Below are 24,802 nucleotides of genomic sequence, written 5' to 3' on the forward strand. Positions count from 1 at the left end.
GACTGGTCCGAGAAATAACGACTACGTCCCAATGCAGTTCCATAAGATGCTTAGCGGTCTTATAGTAAAAAGATGGAGAAGGAAGTACATCAATCCTTGAACCAACAACAAAACAGAAATAGTAAATAAAAATGTAAAGAAGTTACATTTCTGGTCCCTTTCAGTTTTTAAGTTCTAATTTAAAATCTCAATGAACAAAAATGAAGTAACCTTCACAAGAAGGTTAAATTTATTTACAGTATGTCTGCTGAAAGCTAGGGAAGACTATTTCTGGACGACTACCTACTACTACTACTTTACTAACTTCAAACAGTGGCATTGGTTTAATTTTCTGATAAGTTAAAATTAATTCCCAATACCCAAAAACCTATTGAAACAATTCCTATCCAGTTTCAATCAATCCAATGATCTTCCAATTATAAAGCAAGTGTCAGTAAGTAAAAAGTTAATTATGTATGTATAAGATAAATTATAATTAATGTTAACGAGCGGTGTAACAACAGTTTACGCGCGGCATCTCGCCCAAGACGGCCTGTAATCCGTAATCGTCGCGTTGCGTCGAGTTGAGTTGAGTCGCGCACAATGTGTGCATGCACCTGGCGGCACAGGGCAGCCGCCAGCCGCTCGACGATCGTTACACTACCGAAGGTCGATGCATCCTACTTAACCCCAAGTAATCGCTGATTAAGCTATAAACAGTTTGTTCTTGATCAGCTTTCATTGTAGAAGTCAAGAAATTATACACATAGCATGGTGTTTTAAAGGCGTCATTAAATTTGTTTACTTCTTTCAATATTATAAAGTAATGGTGATTGTTTAAACTAAAAGTTTCAAGCAACGAAAGTTCTTTACGCGCTTACCTACTTATACCTATAGTTTATAATGAGTGTGTATAGTCAGATGCAATGTTTATGACGTTACCGATCATCGTGTGATATACTGCGCAATACAAGATTTTCGGTAGCAACCGTTACGCAGGGGCGCGGCGGTAGAGCATCACCACTTCCCACTCTACCGGAAGTCGCCTCACGCGTCTTAATTTTAGCGAATTTTATGTATGACCTGCGGGTAGAGACACCTGCACCTTATTTTCGACGGGATAAAGATTGCGTTCGACTATACCCATTATAAACTCCTCTACATATATCAGGACTATTAATATTATTCTGAACTTCTATAGGCCAAACAGATACATGACTGCAAAGATAGAAAGTGCACACACGTCATGATGGTTAAGTTAATGCAGTCTATGGTATGACGCGCTTGATTCGAAGATAGTCACATTGTAAACAACGAAAGTTAGGGCTTTACATTTCTTTGGCAAACCATTTTAAAAAGTCTGAAGTCTTGTCCATTAGTAATGACTCTACTACTTGTTTGATAGCATCGGACGTCGCAGTTTATCGTCTAGTTTCGTTAGCGCAAATCGTTTTTTAATTTGAATGGAGTAGTGCATTACGCGTGTAAACGTTACGAACGGCCGGCTGGGCGGACGTACGGCCGCCAGTTTTATTCATTGCCCGCCAAGGTCATTATACGTATTACTTCATTTTCCACCTATACGCGATACAATACAACTGTAAATCGTCTAAGACTCTTTCAGCTCGAAGGGCAACAATCGGGCAACAACTCTTATAAACCACAGCGTTTCCGCGAAAAAAACGAAAATAAACTCATTTACCCTTATTCAAAATTAATACTCCACAGCTCCGGCCCATACGCAATGTCAATAAAAATTTACAATAACCTTCCAGATCGTATACGTAATGAGGAGAAAGATATTGTTTTCAAAAAGAAATTAAAGGACTTTCTAGTCGAAAAGTGCTATTACACGGTAAATGACTACAAGAATGATAAATAAAACAAAAAATAAAATCGGTCTCCTTATCACTCACTCGACAAAAGGCTACGCCCAAACTGGGTATCCATTATTATTATATTGTATAATGTAATGTGTGGTATTGCTTGATATTAAATAAATAAATAAATATATTTTTTACCAATATACACAAGTATCAAGACTTCATTTATGAGAAATTTGCGGACATACATACACGTCGAATACAGAACCTCATGAATTAATGTTAGGTTATATTCATTGGCCGTTTTGAATTGATATTAACCGTTTTGAATTAACAGCCTTTTTTCATAAAATCGTCCATAAAAATTTTCCGTTTTTTTTTAATTTCAGCGAGATAAAAAGACAGCAATTTAGTTTTATGTGTACAAGATTAAAAACGCGCTAATAGTTCTCATAGAGCTTTCCACTGTCCAGCTATTTCATTATGGTCCTTTTGCACATTTATTATTATCAATAGCAAACATAAAAGAGGAAGTTCTAGTTAGTTCTTTTAATATTGAACCTTTTTCTAAGCAATTGGAAGAAAAGAGTATTTTCTTCGGTGCACCCATAGTGAGGACGGAGGCCGACGGATCTCGGATGTGAACGAAATCCAGACGAGTCGTTGACCCCGCCGGCGGCTCGTCAAAGGAACAATGCGTGCGGCGACCATCGCGACAATTTTACGATACGCGTTGTAATGAAGGGATCGTTTTAAGTCTTCTTATTGTACACTTTGGTTTTATGTTTATTAGCTTTTTTTCAACTTATTTAAACGTCTTCTGATCGTAAGTGGTCACTTCAACTAATAAGATGACAATCAATTGTTTTTATTGTAAATTATAAAATTACTAATAAGTATAAAGTTTATTGAAAATTACCAGTAGAAATCCACGTAATTTATGAGTGACATGTGAGATTCCGCAATCTGGGAACGGAAACTATGCAGGCATAACCGCGAGGCGATTGCTAGTAAACAAAGTTATTCTTCACTTTCTTAAATTACTCTATAATGAAGTTAAGTGCGTGAGTTGCAAATATGAAAAACAGGTACAATGTTTAGACTGGCTAGTGAAAAAAAAATTACAGATTTTTTAAAATAATTTTTGACTCCTTTAACGTTATTAATTCTCAAGTTGGATCGTATATAAAAAGGGGTAGGTGAGAGACAATTTAATTATCGTGTTTAGAGTTTTATGACTAATCTCGGGTTATTAAGTTGTTTTATGATGATCGTTAAAGCTTTTTATATAAGAATTGTTGAATTGATCAATTAATTAATTAACAAAGATCAGATACTGGACATACCACATTAATGATATAGAACAGATTAATTTGTAGGTATTTCTACATCAACGAGAAAATTATGTATTTTTCTTTAACTCATCATTTTTGTGTTAGATTTTGGCAAAATTGTTAAAAGTTCCGATACAATGCCAGTAAGGGTTATGAGTAGAGGTTTTTTTTATATTATTATATAAAAAACCGCTCTCTTCAGGCCATTCCTGGAATTTCCCGCTAATTTTAAGTACAACTGAACTATTTGAGTCGGTCACTTGGTCAGTTCTCTATCCAAGCGACGACGTCCCAGCTTTTACAAATAGAGGAGTCAGTCCTCTATCCCAGTTCGGCAAGTTTGCCTAGATCCAACGACAAAGATGTCTTTTTTTTTTTATTTTTTACAAGTTAGCCCTTGGCTACAATCTCACCTGATGGTAAGTGATGATGCAGTCTAAGATGGAAGCGGGCTAACTTGTTAGGAGGAGGATGAAAATCCACACCCCTGTCGGTTTCTACACGGCATCGTACCGGAACGCTAAATCGCTTGGCGGTACGTCTTAGCCGGTAGGGTGGTAACTAGTCACGGCCGAAGCCTCCCACCAGCCAGACCTGGACAAATTAAGAAAAATCTCAAACTCCCCAGCCGGGGATCGAACCCAGGACCTCCGTCTTGTAAATCCACGGCGCATACCACTGCGCCACGGAGGCCGTCAAAATGTCGTTATTAAGTCAAGAGCGAACCAATAAACAAGAAAAACTGTGCAACGAAAGTACGCGGTAGGAAAAACCATCGGTTGCGCAATGTACGATAAGGCTCTCAATCCCCAGTGCAGTTGCGTGGAGCAGAACTCGCCGCGCGAACCGGTATAGCGGCTGCGAGTTGCGAATACGTTGCAAACGATTCACAACACTTTGTATGCCTTTGTTTTTAGATCGATTAGGGAATTACACCTATCGTCGTATATGTATATTTTAAATTGGTCTTACGTATATCTTTTAAATATTACCAATATTTCCTTTCCCCTTCAATTAAAATAACCTAGTTGACACTTTTTTTAATTGGTCTTCAATAGTTCATTAAACTAGATTGAAAAATTATTTTTCATATTTTTTTGAGACGTGATTACATGAAAATTTTAGTTTTTAGATACGTTTTTGACAATACGAGCCTGTCGGCCATGATGGTCTATATTTCAACTGTTTCATGACGACTATATCAAATCCTTTACAAACGGACAAAATCGGCGTTTGACAAAAATATTAGTCAATTAGTTTGACTTTCAGTACATCAAGTAACATTGTGACGTCACAATATGGAAGCCAGCTTTTTAGACATTTGGAAAATTTGAAAAAAATACATGATTTTTAAATTAAGTTTCATAAGAAATCCTTAACTTTTATAAATATCGATATTTTTCGGACCCTTATTTCATGTACTACACGAAATCAATATTGTTTACATTAAAGATATGAGTCAACTACCCTATTGTTTCCTCCCCGGCAACAAAAAAAATATATATTATTATTCATTGTTAGCAAATATATTAAACGAGAAATAAAAAAAAAAACGTGCGTTACGATTTCAAATAACGTATCAACTTTCCTAACTACCTAATAAAGATTGTATATTATCTTATCATCGCCTGATTAGCTACGATTGCTTATTGTTATCAAATCAACAAAAAAAACTAACTATAGACCTCGTAATTCTATTATTGCAACGTTATTTTTACGTTTGTTTACATTTTAGCAGCAGGATGTTGGCGATTTATTATTACTATTTACTATTAAACATTTCCCACAGTTTCAACCGCACTATATATCTCTCTTGCTGCTAACTGGAATTAGATAAGGCATAGGAGCAATGACATACCAAGGATATAAGCGATTATTTTGTTATCCTTTACTCTTTATTCACCTCTTACGGTCCGAAGTTTTACAGTTGTGTGTATTTTAAGAAATTAAATATCACGTGTCTCAAACGGTGAAGGAACATGGTGAGGAAACCTGCATATCACCAGAGATTTTGTTTTAAATCTCTACGTGTATAAAGTATGCCAATACGCAGCGGGCCAGCGCGATGGACTTAATAGTCCACCAAATGACTTATAGCTTGGAAAATTTGTTCGTAACACTTCCAATGGTCCGCGGAGGCCGGGAGGCGATGACAGATAAAACCACAACTGATGCACCTCACTTCCAACGTCTGCCCCGCGCGCACGACTTTAAACCCGCGCAGTCGTTTCCTCCCCCTCGCCAAGCTATAACCCCTTTTATTCTTAGTAGACTCGTGCTCAAGTGAGCCGAATTTTTAATTAATTAATTTTTGCCTAACCCAATGCAACTGAGCAAGAATTTTCATCGAAGAACAAGAGTTCTCAACGCATGAAGGTTACACACACGTATAATATAACATGTAACGTAACGCAATGCGCATGTGATATGATACGTAGGTATGTAAGGTACCCACCTCTCGATCAGGTTGTGCAGCGCCTTGAACAGCAGCGAGCGGCACTCGTACGACAGCCCGCTCTCCCATGAGCCTTGGTCGCCTTCTGGAAATAAAAAAAAAACATTTAAAAAAAAATATATTCAATCACCTAAACCTTATCCATAAACATAAAGAGCCGTAATAGCCCAGTGGATATGACCTCTGCCTCCGATTCCGGAGGATGTGGTTTCGAATCTGGTCCGGGGCATGCACCTCCAACTTTTCAGTTGTGTGCATTTTAAGAAATTAAATATCACGTGAAGTCTGCCAATCAGCATTGGGCCAGCGTGGTGAACTATTGGCCTTACCCCTCTCATTCTGTGAGCAGACTCGAGCTCAGCAGTGAGCCGAATATGGGTTGATGGGTTGGTTGTTCATAGAAAGAGTTCAGACAAATATGAAATACAATAAATATTTGTAACTTTATAGAATTCTGTGCATATATCAAGCAGGTCACGCGTCGACATACCTACTTCATAGAGATTTTTTTAATTAAAAGATTTATTTACGCTAGTACTCAAGTATAAAACTTGAACAACATAACCATAAGTTTACACGTAGGACGAACGTAGGAAAAAAAGTTTATCTTCTTAATACATGTAAAAAATAATAGCACGATCAATTGTCCAAGTGGTGCAACGATTTAGGGGCTAAATAACAATCCTACCTAAATTTTCCTATTTAAGAATACAGTGAGAAATAACCTAGACTTCTGCCTACGAAACATCATCATATTGACGGCCTCCGTGGCGCAGTGGTATGCGCGGTGGATTTACAAAATGGAGGTCCTGGGTTCGATCCCCGGCTGGGCAGATTGAGATTTTCTTAATTGGTCCAGGTCTGGTTGGTGGGAGGCTTTGGGTGTGGCTAGTTACCACCCTACGACGTACCGCCAAGCGATTTAGCATTCCGGTATGATGCCGTGTAGAAACCGAACGGGGTATGGATTTTCAACCTCCTCCTAACAAGTTAGCCCGCTTCTATCTAATACTGCATCATCACTTACCATCAGGTGAGATTGTAGTCAAGGGCTAACTTGTAAAGAATAAAAAAAAATCACTTAAAAAGACTTCCGATCTAGAAAATAATAACATAGACAACTAAATAATGCGCAAACGCATTCTAAAGTATCCAAGTAGGTATCTACCTACTAGCTAGATATAAAGATATTGCCTTGACATTGTACTAGTACACAATAGTATAAAGTCGTGGCTCAAACAAAGATCTTATCTTATATTATGATCGAGTTAGATCTATTCATATGTACCAGTATCAACAACACTGGCCTAATTAGAATTCATAGTGGAAAACATTGCCATGTTGTTCCGTCTGATCTCTCAATGTCGACACGTCAATGAAACGTACTGGTGAGGCATTTACATACTGCCTGATTAGAAAATTCCAATAATAATCTACACTAATATTATAAAGAGGAAAGATTCGTATTTTTGTATGTAAAATCTTAGAACTACTGGACAGATTTGAAAATTTCTTTCAGCAATATAAAGCTGATTTATCAGATGGACTATATATTTTATCCCCATATATCCAGCCGCGAATGAAACTGCGAGGTTCTGTTATAATTTATAAATATGTTAGGGCGATTTTTGACAAAAATCTCTGTTAAATAAACTAAAAATTATTTACAAAAAATTAAAATAATTTCGAACGCATCAATTAAACGCAAGTGCGAATTTCTAAATAAACAGGCAACAACTTCTGTTGCATCGGCAAGGCAACGCCCGAAATAGCCGTCTACTCCGCTGTTGCATTCGCAAATCGCAATCTGAAGATAAGCCCGCCCTATCGTCGCATCGGCGCTCCATGCGTGGACTGCGACGCGTCGACCGACGGACCGACGTGAACGGTGAAAACAAACCTTGCGCGCGACGTTGCCGCCCCGCACCGCCCCCGCCGCCCGCTACCCCCCGGCGGGCGGGGGCGACCCCGGTGACGTCACGCGCTGCACGCCGCACGTGTCTGTGTTTGTCGTGTGACCAGCGACACACATGCACCCGCTCCGCTAACAATTTAATTGACATTGAATTTTCCACTTTAGTTTTATCGTAATAGAATCCGTTGAGTAAACAAGCTAATTTTGTTACCTTTTACGTTGTTGTTGGCGTTGTCAAGATTGTTTCAACGTGATGTAGGCGCGGATGGGGGACTACAAAAGGTGTTCCACTAGTCTTACGGTAGGCTACACTAGTCTTACGGTAGGCTGTATATTGTAAGAACGTTCAATAAACCTATATCCACCTACATTTTCTTTTTTGCTTATTATGTATTTATATTATGAATTTAAATCTAAAAATTAGATCGATATTACGAGTATTACGAGCTAGGTACTACGGTTGAACTTATTATGTAAAGGAAATCTCTTCAGGGCCTACTTACACACTTTCGGATCGGTTTACCTACTAGGGCATTGTAATTTATAATCCGTATATCCACTCTCCACACTAATAATATGAACGCGAAAGCTTCTTTTTTTTTCATTTTATAAGCAAGCGCTTAGCTGCAATCACGCCTGATTGTAAATAATGAGACCGCCTATAAAGTAAGTATGAAAGTAGGTATGTCTGTCTATCTGTCTGTTACTTTTCACGACTAAGCCGCTGAAATGATTTCGGTACAGTGATAATTCCTAGAAAACTCCAATTGTTTCTGCGCGATTTATAAAAAAACATACATTCACTTGTACACATGTAAAAATGCACTGCTCCATTTCGTATAACGCCTACCCTAGTTAAAAGCTTTGTGCACGCTACTGGTAGTCGTGTGTCGTTTAATGTAGAGTGGAGACATGTAATTAGCTAATTAATTAATTATGCTCATGCCGCGGATACTGCCTGTGCCTTGTTACTTGACGCCCTTGACAACCTTAACTGCTCGCAGTACTCACCTCCGTCCTCTCGCTCGGATGCTGTGCCGTGTATAAAATTACTACTATATACTACATGTATAATAAATACTATATTTTAGTATCTAACCAACAATATGAGAGTACGAATTGCTTAATTAAACAGCACAGTTTCAATATTTTTGTTGATTGCTTTCATTGCAAGTCTGGCACCGGTTTGATATTTTTTGTTAATCTATCATAATTTAGAATATTATAAAGCTGAAGAGTTTGTTTGGTTGAACGCGCTAATCTCAGGAACTACTGGGCCGATTTGTAAAATTCTTTCAGTGTTTGATAGCCCATTTATCGAAGAAGGCTATAGGCTATATATTATCCCCGTATTCTTACGCGAACGGGAACCACGCGGGTGAAACCGCGCGGCATCTGCTAGTCTATCATAATTTAGAAAGAGATAAAGTTTGTCAGGATGTAGGGGTAATCCATAGATGTAGGGGTAATGGGTAATAGATTACCCCTACAAACAGATCTACTGAACCTTTGAAACATTTTTAACAAATAGAAAACAAAAGTTATTTGTGAGAATCAATTGGCTATGTTTTATCCCCATATTCCCACAGAAACGGAAACTATGCGAGTAAACCGTGAAGCATCTGCTAGTAAATAAAATTAGCAATCGTTTTTTTTTTAATTATGGCTACTATTCTATTCTACCTTCCCCATCAACTGAGCAAGAAGATTGAGCTACTCATAGTTAAGATTTGAGTCAGATTCATCAACCGTGGAGCTATCGAGATTTCCATATGGATTTATTCTCAGGGTTGGTTTGAATTCTATTAACTTTAGATGTTTTTCCATATTAAGTGTAATGTCACCATTCCACAGATGCGATGTAAACAAATTATGTATTGACGCATTACCTAGTTGTATTGTAATAAGTAAATAATACACGAGTTATAGAGTATATGAAAATAAGTTCATTATTCATCTATCCTATGTAGATATCTTTAAAATTTTCCTAACAGAATACCGGTAATTTTATGTTTTCGTTAATTATAAAAATGTTGATTGTAAATCACATCATTTCGTTCTTAGTATACCTGCATTATAGTGTCTATATATGTAACAAAACCGCATTTTAGTTCCAATAATAATATCTAATTATTCATTAAAATAATCACAAACTTTCTACTTCATTTCACTAAGACAAAATACATTAATACATACACATTATATTCAACGAAGTTCGGACCAAATAACAGAGGACTATACTATACGCAACTTCTAATTTATGTAGCATTTTCTTCTTGAACGAGGTCATACCAGGCAACATAAGCGAAAAATGCGAACAAAACAGGTGGCAACGCTATAAAGTTGTGAAATGTATTCGTCACCTAAGTCAGCATGCGCTAGATAGTGGAAAAACTAGTTCAGCGCCGCTGTGATGGCGCGCGCACCTGGAGCGAATGTCAAGGCCTCGCCGCGAGCCGCTTGGACCGACTCCAGCGCCGCGCGCGGATCCTAAACATCTGGCCACACCCTTACTAAGCAACTCTAATGTCAGCCAATGACGATCAGTAATCTCACATGCCGATAAAACTGATCATGTGTTGATCGCTGACATTATGTCGATCACGACCAACACACGATCAGTTTTACATAACGTCAAGCCGTTAGCGCTGCAGGCATGTGAGATCGTCAGTGGCTGACATAAGAGAAATTGCGGACGTACCAATGGAACGCAGTCGAGTACTTAAGGTAGCTATTGACTTACAGACTTATTGAGTAACCTACGAGTATCAGTGCATATTATAAAACAACATATCCTTTCTGTCTGTTTCTGATAGTAATTTCTGCGACGAGATTTACTAACAGGCACGGGGGTGTAGCACAAGAAAGGATGTCGGTCATATTTAGTTTGGCAATGTCCATTTTTGAAAACTACGTGAAAAAATAATTCATTGTTGTAGGATTCAATTACAGCTTTAACAATTTCTTTTTGAAGTACTGAGTTGTTACTAAGAATTTCTTGGAAAAGAGAAAAGATCGTTATTTCACTATCCGACCCAGGACTTTCTCATGATTTAAAAGCCCTTAAGCTATCTAAACTAACAAGGTTCACAGCCTAGTACCTACAACATTTCACTATCAAACTATTGCGCGACGTTGCGGGAGTTTACCGCAATAATAAGGTGTTCCCCGTAAACCGTAACGCCATAGATAAGTGATACATCCATCGGCTATCGATCGGCGGCGGAGCGCTCGGCGCGGCCTATCTGATGGCACCGCGACCTCAGTCGTGACCGGCTTCACCCGTTACCGGTAACGGCACCGCGAGCCAACGGCAACGGCCTTGGAAGATACCACGATCGAGCGAATTTGACGGCATTTACAATAACACTATACCATAGATGTATACTATATAGAGGACTGCGCAATTCCAGCTGAAAAATTCTTTCTTTCTTGGAAGGAATTTATTTCATGGAAGATACCACGATCAAGCAAATTTGACGGCAATTTTGTATTAATTGCAGAGAACTTTGCGGTTCCAATTGTAAAATTGTTCATTCACAGCTAAAATTACCAGGCTTCTTTCTGCAAGGAAGATGTAGCATGTAGTATACTGGGCCTCTTTTCTGGGTTAAGCCAAACATCGCGATTATTGTCTGGTCAGGTTACCTCCTGGAAAAAATATGTCCTCAACAGTCTCCGTACCGTCTGCAACGAGCGAAAGAACGCATTGAAAATGTAATCAACTTATAATTGTAGTTGTAAGTACATTTGGAAGGCTTTTTTGAGGCATATACACGAAATAGGCAGGGAGACTTAGTATGAAAGTCTTTTTTACTTCCATGCGATGTCTCAGGCTTCTGCTAGTGTATAATAAACACTAAACAGTTAAGCAAGTCCCCTGTTCGTCTTAAGAGTTAGAACGATGTAATTAAACTCTTCGTACGCACGTCCACTATAACGTCCGTGGAGCCGTCGCCGACTCCCGATACGTGTATGTAATAACTAACAGCTTATTATTTACCTACCGCGCCACCATAGCGGTATATTACGATACGAGATTGTACAGTTCCCGTTCACAGTAAGGATTTTGAACAGCAGTGAAGCTATATGAATCAGAGCTTTGTGTCATTTCGTAACATTTGCGGTGTTCCGGTCTGAATAGTAGCACATGGGTCTTCTCATAACTCGTATATGCGGCAAGTAAGATGACCCAAAATAGTGGTCATCTGCGCAGGTATAATTAGAAACAAAGTTTTAAGAGGTACGATCCGTCGTTGCTCGGAAAATCATAGAAATCAAAGAACTAAAGATTTCGTACGGAACTGTAATGGTGTCAAAGAGTTGCTGTCGTTAACGCGTGACATCTCTTACTATAACGAGAACCTGCGATTACCTACCCTTACAAACCTATTCACTTTAAGAACACTCAAATTTTGACAGCCCCTAAGTTAAAACCCCTGTGCACACCACAGCCGTTATAGTACAGCACAAGAGATAGATCAGTTCTATGCTTGATCTTGATCTGGGAAGCTATCAAAAATATTACTCAAACTAATTATGAGCAGTACGTATACCTGCTTACTAAACATTCCGCGGTCAAAGACCCTGAGCAGTTGAGCACTGAACTAGATGTCTAGTAGAGTCAATAACTGACAACACAATCAAACGGTTGACAATAACATACAAATAATTTAGGGTGCCTTTCCACCGGCGATGTTCGATGCTAGCGAAATTAACGCAAGTGCGTAACAATCGACTTCCCTAACACGCGTCCCGCGCTTGCATTCCTCGCTTCTACGAGTTACAATAAGTTTTGATAGCCTTTCTAGTAAGCCCATGTATGATGCGCACCACGACATATCTCTAGCCCAGAGAAAAAAAAATATTACTATTATAATTAATCACATCAACAACAGTGACCTGAACATGGCATGGGTCACTGTCGTTGATGATGAAGCGCAACGAACGAGAGCTTCCCATTCCACCGCTATTGGTCGACATTTGTTTTTTTCTCGTCTTCGAGATATGTCGTGCTGAGCCTTATAGACCTACAGAATAGCAAAGCTAAGCTAACTTAAGAAAATGAATAACACCAAACTTTAGTAGGATCTCCGGTGGAAAGGCATCGTTACTTTTACAGCATAGCGGCCAATTGCATTATACAGGTGATACGGTATCAATATTGCATGAAAACAGCCCGATTACGATAGAGTTCGTACATACACAGAGATAACAGCTGACAAATGCAACATAGATAGGTACTAGTAGGTATATAGTTTAGGATATTTTATTTTCTATTCTTTCTAAATTTTATAAAGAGCAAGGATTTGATTAATAATTTGTTTGCAAAACATTTGACTCAAAAAATTGGGTTCGTCGTGTATACTTCATTTTTATCCTCGTTGACATATCTGCTCAGAAATGCTCAGAGCTATTATAAGGAGAAAAGAAAGAGAACGAGCCAAAAAAAGTAGAGAAAGAGAAATAAGTAATAGAAAGGCAGCACAAAGAAATACCATGCTATTTTCTGACTGCTTTAAGGCCGGGACATTACGATCAATTTGTTGTGTTCGATCCGGTTAAGCGCGAATGCCTGAAGCTCCGGAAAAACGAGATTCCACGTTTCGGTCCGGGCCATAACGGTCCCGGCCGCGGCGGACGCTAGAGCAGCGGGCGGCGTTAGTTACACCGTACACGGCGCGTGGATGCAATTAGATAAGTGTTGCAATGCACCGGGCGGCGAGTTCAAGGTCGCGCGCTGGCGGGTGCCGCCGCGGCGCCGCCGCCGGCCGCGCTCGCCGCCCGATCGATAGCAGACGCGCCGCCGCGACACGTGCGCCGTGCCCTGCCTACCACACTTATTTTGGAAATTTTGACAAAAAATAAATAACTTTAATAAGCAAGAATCTAATACCGAGTGGAGAAGTGTCACCAATAACAAGGCAAAATTACGGCATACAATTTTTTGGTAATTCCACAAAACTATATTTCCTTTATAAGCAAAAATCTAATTTTGAATGGAAAAAAGTCACCTGTAACAAGGCAACTTCATGGCATACTAGAAACATTACTTTAAAGACGTTAACCCAAGGATCGCTTAACATGCATCAACGACATTTTATCGGCCAACTAATCAAAAATATCGCTCTTTTTCGTTGCGATGGGAAAGATATCTCGACATTCTACGAAATGTCTCATAATGACATACGAAATTGCATCTTAGCCAAAAAGGACATGCTAGACAGCACTAATTTGCGACCACCGAAATAAGCCTTTTGTCCACGCAACCATACCATATCGTAAACAAAAGCCAGCTTTGTCTCATACAGCCCTAAACTTTATTAAACAGTTCTTTATCTACTCTTAAATTAGTTTTCTTACAAAAATGAACAACATGCACAGCGTTCATGAAAAATACATAGTACAATATAGGCGCCGCCGCATACCACGCTCCATATGTCACGAATGCCGATTAGCAAAAACGGCGGGGAAAAAAACAAGATTTGTATACAAAGCCCGTTTTGATCCACAAAAACTAGCTAGCAGTAATTATATCCGGCTAATCGACTGCGAAATAACTTATTTCTTTTTATTGTCGGCCCAGACAACAACTGCAACTGCGCTGTTTGTTTGAAAGCGAAGGTGAGACAAAGCCAAGTCCAAGAGTTCCAAGACGCTTTTCCACTGAAGCTGTGCAGGGAACATGTGTTGCAAATTTAGAGGATTGCTTATTATTATATAAATAACAGCACTAAAATCCACAAAATCAATTACTTTATTAATGAAACGCAACTTTATTTCTTAAATGAAGATTATCTCTATAAATTTTGTATCAGACGATCGTGAAAAAATGAACGGCGAAAATTCATATTTCGCAAAAAGCAATCGTTACTAAGCCTCGCCTGAGTATAGGGATACGGATTATCTTCTGATACCTAAATTAGTTTTAGCAAAAAGAGATCGTATTGTGCTATGAGCTTTTATATGCCTACCATTTAGTTACTTGAACATACGAACGACGGATTTAAGCATTGGAATACCCCAAGCTTATCATCAGATATATCATTCGCTTCTCTACATATTTTAGTTAGTAATCTAGGACTCACAAAGTGTGATTTAAAATTCTCGACTATCTACCTCGCACGAGTTTAGTGGATGGTCGCCTTTAAGCTGACAGTTAAAACTTATAATAATGCGGAAATCGTTATTCACCTCATCGATTGGGTTACAGATACAAACTTGCTCTTCTCAATTACATGTTCATGTTTATACATATAATATGTATAATAATAATTACAGACGATTTACATTTAAACTGAACCTAATCGACCTTGAATCACAATGAGGAGCTAAAATAAAATCATGCGTTTTTCAACACGATAATATTATTATAATATTCAAATCGCGCCATATAAAAATAAATCGGTTGATATGATTTGGCGATTGTTTAGGAACCTTCAGTTATGTTGCTTTTTTCTACAAAATTGTATTTGCCCTTCTTATTCTAAATTATTTTCTATAATCTATACTGTATACATTATCCACCTAGGATATAATATTTAGGCAAGAAGTTTGCATGAATTATTATGATATATTACATTTATCGAATTAACTAGTTTATAAACATTTTATTTTCTGCTTCACTATGTACATTTTACCAATAGAACCCACTAAAAAATATGTTGTATCCTTCGAGAAAAGTATTGTTCTAGCCGACCTCAGTAAAAAAAATCTAATACAAAACTAGTAGGTATATGTTAAAATAGGGTCAAAACCGTAATACAAAATTGAGTTATGTAGGCTTTTAGGGCACATCGATGAGGACTTACGAAAAGTATAAGCAATGCAGTGATCGGGGCACCCCCACCGCGCCCTACCGACGGAGTAGGGGGGGACCTGTTGAGGGCTTGTTAGCAGCTTACGCGAATACTTTTGCTGTATAAACTAACTAGCTTACACCGCGCGGTTTCACCCGCGTAGTACCCATTCCTGTAGGAATACGGGGATAATATATAGCCTATAGCCTTCCTCAATAAATGGGCTACCTAACACTGAAACATTTTTTCAAATCGGACCAGTAGTTTCTGAGATTAGCTAGTTCAACCAAACAAACAAACTCTTCAGCTTTATAATATTAGTATAGATTCTGCAGAATAAGGGACCAACAATGCTAACTGTGGAGCAATTATTATCAATGTTGCAAAAGGAAGTTGCTTGACTGTCAGTCATAATATGTAGCTTTAGGTTAGACGAAATTAAATATATTTTTTAAACTCTATACTGTTAAAACCGTTCAGTTACAAACTAACTAATCAAGAGCACAATTTATCGAATTTAAGTAATTAAGGAATGCATGGAAATCGCACTCAAGTACAGTGGAACATATCCGAAAAATCGGTCAAATTATCTTTAGAGTTTTAGCGATACCAAAGAACAGCAATTCACTCTTGTAAGATCTATTATTCCTAAATGACGACAGATCATGTATATAGCTAATGTCTTTTTTTCATTTTCCCTAGTCTATTAAGCGTTCCGGTACGATGCCGCGTAGAAACCTTCAGAGGTATGGGTAGAATAAACTTGTACCTCTTCTAAGTAAGCCCGCTTCTATCTTATTAAACTGCATCGTCATATAACATCGGGATATTAGTCATGGACTAACTTATCATATTATAATAAAAATAAATAAAAAAAGTCAACAATCAATCAGCTTGCTACGAACTAGCAACGCGTGTAAAGCCAGCAAGTATGCAAGTAAACACTTGCGCGGCTTGGGCGGGCGGCGTCGGGCGGCGGGCGGCGCGGGGCGGCAACGTCGCGCCGCGTGGTGCGCGCGCCTTGTTTACAGTTTGCGCCGCTCGGCGGTCGGCCTAGCGCTGCTGCCTTTGGCCGCCGCCGGCAAACGGAGCGGTGACCGGTAAGCCACAATCTAAACATGTTCGAGTTTAAGTGATTCAAACGAATCACTTCTGAGAGTTTCAACCGTGGCAATATTTCCGCCGTGCTTACTACTACAAGCTAAACTGTTTTTTGAGTCTTTAGTATAGTTGCCGTTGAGGCTACGTGGCATTATGTAGGTTTCTATGGGATGTCCTATATCTTTCACTTGGTGTCATCGGTCCACCTAGTCGACCAACACTGCACATTCCAGTTCTGAGAAGCCATTCCAACACCATGAGACGTCAACGTCCATCTCTACCAACTACGAGCCCCGTCCATAGCGACTTCAGCTTTGAGACTCGTTGAGCTACGTCGGAGACTTTGGTTCCTCGATCTCCTCATTTCTGATTTGATAACGCGTATATTCACCGAGCATAGCTCACACCATCGCCCGCTGAGTGACTTCTTCTTCTTATGAGGCCCGTAGTTAGCAATCAACTCCAACAAATTTCGTCTTCAGGCACTGAGGCGTTCTGGATGAACTTTTACTTCATACACGAGAGGAAATAATGTGGTGTTTACAACGCCCACATGCAGTTTCCATCTGCCTCCACTGTTTCCAATACGCCGTACGCCGCCCGCCTTTGCCTTTTGCCGTCACTGGCACAACTGCTATCTTACCATCTCAACTTCAAGCGTTTTTTTGGGATCTCGATCGTGGATGCCATTCTTATTTTTACTCTTCATCCAACTTTATAGGCGTAATACGACGACTTCATAAGCGAGCTGTTTAAGCGTGTTATGATTTGACTTCAAAACATTGTGTAATAGTTATAGTTATTAATAAACCATAAAAATTAACAATAAGTTTATTAATGAATAATGAAGCGTTTCAGGTTATTAACTTAACGTCTGCAAACTTATAAGCAACGTCTGCAAACTAATAAGTTGAATGAAAAAACGACGAAATAAATTTTTTATAGTAATATTTAATTTAGTCTTAATAAAAAGTTTACTTTAGTTCCCGTTACCGTGCTTTACGGTATTTTACTTAACAAGCACTTTTATAAAAAAAATCATACATCGCTTTTAGACGTAAGTTTTAATGGCTGTGCCAAAAACCTTACTACTCACAAACAACGATACATAAAAAGCTAATAATAACAGATAATATAATTTGTTCCGAAGTCCCATAAAAACCGCCCCAGATGGCCACCCTACACGCGAGTAGAGAGATACTATCGAGCGCGTGTAAATCTGTCAATTCGCGCGCGCCCTCCGCGGCGTGCCGTCCCGCTCGCACACGCCCACGTGCGTGTGACGTCACCAACACCCGGCGACGTCACGCGCCCCGCCGCCCGCCGCCCGCCGCCCGCCCGCCCGCGCGCCGCAACCTGCAACTCGCAAGCTCGGGAGCTTTGCGCGATTAGCTTGTTGCGAGCTTCTTGTACATATGTTTTATTTTATGGTTTTGCTCTGGTTATTGTTAGTTGTAAAATAACACTACAAGCGAATGCAGAATCGTATCGTTTCAAAAAAGTTATAAGTTTAAGTGATATAGGGCGAGGCGTACGATATCGAATTCCGTTTACCAAAATATCGTTGCTTAGCAACCTCTCACAGGCACATGATAATATTTAATAATATGTTTTTGTTTGCTGACGCTTCTTCAGTTTCACGTTAACTCTCATTAACAAAATGTTATCCATACCTACCTAGTACCTTGGGAGCTTTTATTAGTTTAGTAGACTGTGCTGTATTTTGATTTCCCTTTTATCTATACATCTATTCACGATAATCTACGACACTAATGAATGAATTTTCATTTCATTTTAGATACTTTCAGAGGTTGATTAAGTTCTGGGAAAGAAGTGAGATAAAATTTCCTTTTTTTATTAAGATAGGATGTAACGGAAAGTTCACACCTCTTACGTAAATAAAATGAATAGATTTAATATATGAAATGGTTTTATTCAATCGAATAAGAGCAATACTGATTAAATTATTTTTAAGAATTGACAATATTTCCCGGAAATTTCCGTCTAAACTTGCTGTGGGCTTTTTCTCAGAACCAAGTACAGACGATCCCTTTCCTTTACTGGATTATGCCACACAACGCAGGATATTGTCCTGACGATTAAAATAACAAATTGTGTTGTGTGGCATAATGCTCTAATAAGGATTTTTTCTTTCTTTTTCTTTATTCCAAGCAATTGCAATATTCTATTGTATACTGTCGAGTCTAATACTCCTGTGTCGTGAAAACGCCCCGCTGTCGGAGCGAAACGATCGTCGAGGGCGTTTTCTCCAAAGGTTTCTCCGGAAAATGGCAAAGTGAATTTATTATTCATTGCACATTATGAACTTCCGCAATATAACGCCCGTTTCTATTTCCACCGGTTCAATGAGTGGCGTGCAAATACATTGTTTGCAGTGTTGTTCATTCGACAGTGAATATGTCTAAGTAGGTACCGAGACCTACTTAGACATATTCACAAGGTCTAAGCCCGATATTACGAGTAGAAACTACCTTCGCCCATTAGTCCAGGATCCGTGGAGTATTTTTACAATTGATTACTGTCAAGTTAATTTTCCGTGAGTAGCTTCATCTTCATGAGACTACAACTGTTTAATTTTAAAAATGTTTTAAATCAAACTTACTATGTGAAAAAATAAATTGCGAGTAAACCTTAAAAATTCCTTATCAAACTATTATTATTAACCATTTTTAATCTAGATTTACGAGCTTTGTGAACTTTGTCTTCTATATTATTATGATTCATCTGTGGTTAGTTTTCAGTGTTCCAATCAATGAGTAAGATGTCTACATGAATATTTTATATCCAAAGGGGCAAACGCAATTGAGTTAAGAAAACGAACTTATGATTATTGTAACTTTTTTTAACAATATAAATAAAAATTACACAGCCAAATTAACACAAAGAACACACAACACAGTGTACAGTTCGTGCGCTGTACCATGGTGCGGGTGACAGTTGCCTGTATGACGTTCATAATACGTACTATTATCGTGAACCGCGGCATCTTGCAAGAGTGAATCTGCCCCCGCACCATGCTACAGCGCACGAACTGTAAGTGATCGAGGTAAAACCATCGACAACCAATAACCGTTCGGGCGGTGCGCGCGCGTCGATAAATGGCCGTCGATACGTTACTGCGGAGGTTTTATTAATAAAACTCCTAATGCAGACGGGTCATTCCATGTCAAATCGACCAATAGTTGGACTCGACCCCTTTCGATTTGGATAAATTTTGGTCAGAAGTTTTCTTTTATCCTATAACGAAGTTCTGCCGAAGAAAAAAAATTAAAATTTTTTTTTTCAAAAGTTATGCAAAATCCAAAATTTCACTATTTTCCATATTTTTTAAATTTATGTTTTAAAAATCTCGAAAACTATTGCAATTAAAAAAATCGATTATGGTAAACTTCAAAGGGGATACTAGGGGCTATTAAAAAAAAAATTTCCAAAAAAAAATTTTGAAAAATCTCCAATTTGTGAAATTTTGAATTTTTGAAAATTGTCAAAATAGACCGTCGACAATAAATTTTTGGCTCAAATTTTTTTGTGTACTACCTTGTACCAATCTTAAAAGATCCTGAAATTTTTGGAACTGTGTTTTTTGTTTTTTCAAAAATATGAATTTTTGAAATTTGTTAAAAAAAAATTTCTTAATTTTTTTTTTTTTTAATCAGTTTGGCGAATCGCGTAATTTTGATATTTTGAACAGTTGAAATTTCATTTAGTGGCATAATGATGAGAAAAAATTGACGACCAAATTCAAACACCTGATGAGCTATTCCAATGGGCAAAAGAAAATGTTCACGGAATCAATTGTGACTTTGTTTCAAATGAGCAGATTCAGCGTACTCAAAAAAAACTTAACCAGAGATTTAAAAATGCTCTGCCAGTCGAAGGAATCCGAAATTCTCATCATCACAAAAGTGATGTGATGAGAGTAAAAACCTCATCCTCATCTGAGGAAGGAAAGGATTTCCGGTTAAAAAATACAGATATCTACGAGTTCGTTGAAGAACCAGATATTAAAAGCAGGTAAAAATCTGAAATTTCTGTGTTAGTACTTTATCTATTTTAAGTTTGGATTTAAAGATTTAAGTCATATTAACATTTTTCAGGTTAAGAAAAAGAAAAGGAGCAACAACAGTAACTGAAGAATTGAAGAAAAAAAATTTTCGTAACAGAATGTCAAGTAAACTAACACGTAAAAAGCCCTATTAAATAAATTAATAACCAATAATAAACAAATATCATTAATGTTTTTTTTTCATCATTATGCCACTAAATGAAATTTCAACTGTTCAAAATATCAAAATTACGCGATTCGCCAAACTGATAAAAAAAAAAATTAAAAAAAAAAAATTTTTTTTTTAACAAATTTCAAAAATTCATATTTTTGAAAAAACAAAAAACACAGTTCCAAAAATTTCAGGATCTTTTAAGATTGGTACAAGGTAGTACACAAAAAAATTTGAGCCAAAAATTTATTGTCGACGGTCAATTTTGACAATTTTCAAAAATTCAAAATTTCACAAATTGGAGATTTTTCAAAATTTTTTTTTGAATTTTTTCTTTTTTAATAGCCCCAAGTATCCCCTTTGAAGTTTACCATAAGCGATTTTTTTAATTGCAATAGTTTTCGAGATTTTTAAAACATAAATTTAAAAAATATGGAAAATAGTGAAATTTTGGATTTTGCATAACTTTTGAAAAAAAAATTTTTAATTTTTTTTCTTCGGCAGAACTTCGTTATAGGATAAAAGAAAACTTCTGACCAAAATTTATCCAAATCGAAAGGGGTCGAGTCCAACTATTGGTCGATTTGACGTGGAATGACCCAGACGCAACCGTTCAACAACCCCGCGCTCGCGTACTGGGCGCCGCTTTACATGTTGTTACCAAACTCTTGATACACTTACTACTGATACACCTAATAGTTATTCTTAGCTTTGGCTGGAGGGAGGCTTCGTGGCTAGTTACCACCCTACCGGCAAAGACGTACCGCCAAGCGATTTAGCGTTCCGGTACGATGTCGTGTATAAACCGAAAGGTGTGTAGATTTTCATCCTTCTCCTATTGAGATTGTAGTCAAGGGATAACTTGTAAACAATAAAAAAACCATATTTCAGAAATTACCAAGAAATTGGTTTCATGAAATTGATTTTTAACCCAAAGATGTTTAAATAATTTTTAAAAGACAAACATCTCTTACATTACAACAATAGGCGGGGATCGAACTACGAATCCGTCCACAGTATATTGAAACATCAAAGAATTTATCGAAGTAATAAGTACTTATGTATGTGATAATAAATAAACTACGTCCATTCAGAAAGAGTATTAAAAATAGTAAGTACTATTTTAATCGACGGATCCACTGTGAATGTACGCGTATGTCATAAAACAAGAGTACAGCAAGAACGCTTGCTCCAAGTAGCAGTAGCACCGTTATAAAATGAAATAGTCTACGTAGTAGGGGCCTTTCCCACGGCCTCGGCGTCGTTCCGCCTAATTTCTCAGAGTTACGAACATTGATGACATAGTAGGGAATCCACTATCGCGTTATATTGTGAGAAATTCTGCAATGGACGAGCTCTTTCATAAGTCAGCGTAGGTTGTAAACGCGGACTTACATTTGTCAGACGCCGCTCTTGTTCATCAAATAGAACCAAGTAAATTTTTGCTACATAAAATGAAAGCACGAAAGGTGTTTAGTGTTGAAAGCATGTATCATCAACATCAGCCTATTTTAGTGACCCACTACAGGGCCTTGCTCTAGAGTGACCTCACACCAGAGATTTTAGATATACTATTAGATATGTCACTAACGCGTCGAAGCTGAGGCGAGCAAAAGTGGCTAATTGTCTTAATCTCGTAGGTAAAGGTGGCAAGCAGGGGGAAGTGGCCAATTCCAGCAATGTGCAAAGCACGCTGTGCCTATGGGACTACGCGTCCCTTGTTAGAACTAAACTTCGCAATTCCTGACAGTCCTGAGAAATTCTTAGAAGAAAGTAAAGCTCAATAAGGCGTAGTCCGTAATAATAATATCCCCTTTCAGGCATCATTAAATCTTTGAAAACCTTCAAGGTACGAGCAAAGTCATTTTCTAGGCAAGCATGTCCCAACTTATACTTCACTTTGCTTTCCATCAAGCATGGTTGAATTGAGCTAGCCTGTTTACAATGTTAAAAAAGCATTTTAAATATTTCGAGCACGCTTCGAGGGACAGCGTGCGGTATCTAACTAAATCAAATTCCGCGGTTGCAAATATTATAAAGCTCTCAAATAAAGTGACGCATTTTATTGGCCAACCCAATCGGTCTTACAAGACTTCGAATTCGCTAATTAACTCCTTTCGCTCTAAGTTTTATCCTTTTCAGTCAGTTTGATATTGGCGCCCATTAAAGAAGATCAACAGTACATAAAGGCGGTGTTACGCGCGCGCAGTCGTCCCACACATTCTGTCCTCCTACTAATTAATAAACGCTAACGGACCGGCTTCCATACTCTCCGATTTGTGTGACCGAGCGGCATAATAACAAAATTGATAGATGGGGGGAAAGCGTACGCGGTGTCAACTGAGTGATTGTTTCCAATTTCTTCTTGGACTTTCTAATTTATGAACACCATCAAAAACTCTTAATCTTCAATCATACTGCAGTAAAGATTTTAAGATTTAACCTAAGAACGAGTTAGACTACTTTTTGTATTTCTTCTATGTATCTCTTTTAAAGTTGATCTCTGCAGTTTCGTGGCGTTTTTAATTGAATTCATAAAAGGAGATTTTCTGTATTCGACTGTACGACTATATGTATGTTGTTTTTCCACCAATTTTTGATCAAAATTTGGTTTATCAATTTGTTGGTCCAGAGTTTAGCTGTGACTTTGTATCACGAGGTCCTGGAATGGACAATAAAATACCTACTGAACTGGTTTTCTTCTATAAAATTGTCAATAAAATTTCTCAGCCCTCAATTCAGAATTTGCATGTGTCACACCCCCGTGCCTTGTAGATGTCTACGAGTAAGCCGCCCGTCCCGGTCACTATCAATTAACATTTAATATTGGCAGTGGCGTGCTAAAGGTTTTTAACTAGGGTATGCATTATAAGTAAAAATTAAAAAATTCCTTGTCCAACTATGTATTATGTGGTCAACATAGATTTTGCATCTATGAAGTGCACGCAACTTTTGGGCGATTTTTCGTCGTCGTTAAGAATTTAATTTTATAACCCTAAGCCAGCTAACCCGCATTGGAACCATTAATATTCAGTAAGGAGGATAGCCTGGGCCTGTAGTAGGCCACTAAAACAGATGATAACGATGATGTGAAGGGAGTCGCAAGCAACGGCTAGTGCACTATAAATCGCCTACGAACCTAATCACCGTTTTATCTAGAAACGGTACATAAAGTTTCGACCGGCGACACGTTACACACAGCGTCTGTTGATATAAATCGTAAGGCAACAGGGCGCGTACAGACTACGGAGTACGATTGTATTGCTAGAAATAATTATACGCCTCACAGGCCGGTCGTTAGGGAGTCGTTTACCGCGGACGTTTATTTTATTGCCCGCACTTAACTAACGCCTGTTTAGGCCTTGTTAGTTCAATGGTAAGCTTACGCGGCTACATATCCAGAGTTTGAGTCCCGCAAGCCAATCATGCGTTCATGCCAACTAAAATGCCAACATGCATCCGTATTTAAGATGACCAATATTTATATTCTTCAACTAGTCGGAAAATACTGTGTTAGGATCTTTCGTCTCATCGCAACGAACAACAGAAACATAATATGAAAAAGAATTTCGCCGAGCCTTGCTGGGCCCACTGAGTTAGTACTTAGTTTTAGATATAATTAGGATAATGAGCATCATAACACCAACAAACTGCTTATACAGTTTGGCGAGAGAATAGCATAAGGTTAATTGTTAAACCATTAAAAAATATATATTTAACTAATTCACTTCTGTGTTTATAGGTACATAACCCCTGTTAGTAATCATCACTGTGGCTCAACTAACACAAGGTCGTAAAGGATTCACGGCTGCCATAGACGCGCGTGGCGGAAGTTTTATCTAGCCTGTCTCCAGCGGATCGTTTGCGATAACATAATATTTGTAATAGATAACAATACTTGAAGCGCTCCAACATTAACGACTTTGGAGACTCAGTTGTAAAGATAATACAATAGGCTACTCGCCTGCTGTACAAAACTAAGAAGATTTTTTGCATAGAGGCAGTTTAGATGCCTAGAAACTCTAATCACATTTTTATTTGTGAAAATAATCTTGTAATTGTAATATTTTTAAAAAACAAAATTGTATTTTTATCACGTCACTGCAAACGCCAATCATAAACTGTAACGTCATTCGCACAAGGCATCAGTTTGTGATT

General features: G+C 38.1%; 1 protein-coding gene across 3 annotated transcripts in view; it reads right to left on the reverse strand.

Moving 5' to 3' along the window:
* The window catches only part of LOC112050883 (mediator of RNA polymerase II transcription subunit 13), a 123,507-nt gene that overhangs the window by 36,277 nt on the left and 62,428 nt on the right, over window positions 1-24,802 (reverse strand). For all 3 annotated transcript variants that reach the window (XM_052881863.1, XM_052881862.1, XM_052881864.1), the window contains exon 3: window positions 5,592-5,676. In XM_052881863.1, coding sequence (XP_052737823.1) covers window positions 5,592-5,676 — 85 coding nt within the window. The remainder of the gene's footprint in view (window positions 1-5,591; window positions 5,677-24,802) is intronic.

Source organism: Bicyclus anynana, chromosome 5 (assembly GCF_947172395.1).
Source record: "Bicyclus anynana chromosome 5, ilBicAnyn1.1, whole genome shotgun sequence".
Taxonomy (NCBI): Eukaryota; Metazoa; Arthropoda; class Insecta; order Lepidoptera; family Nymphalidae; genus Bicyclus; species Bicyclus anynana.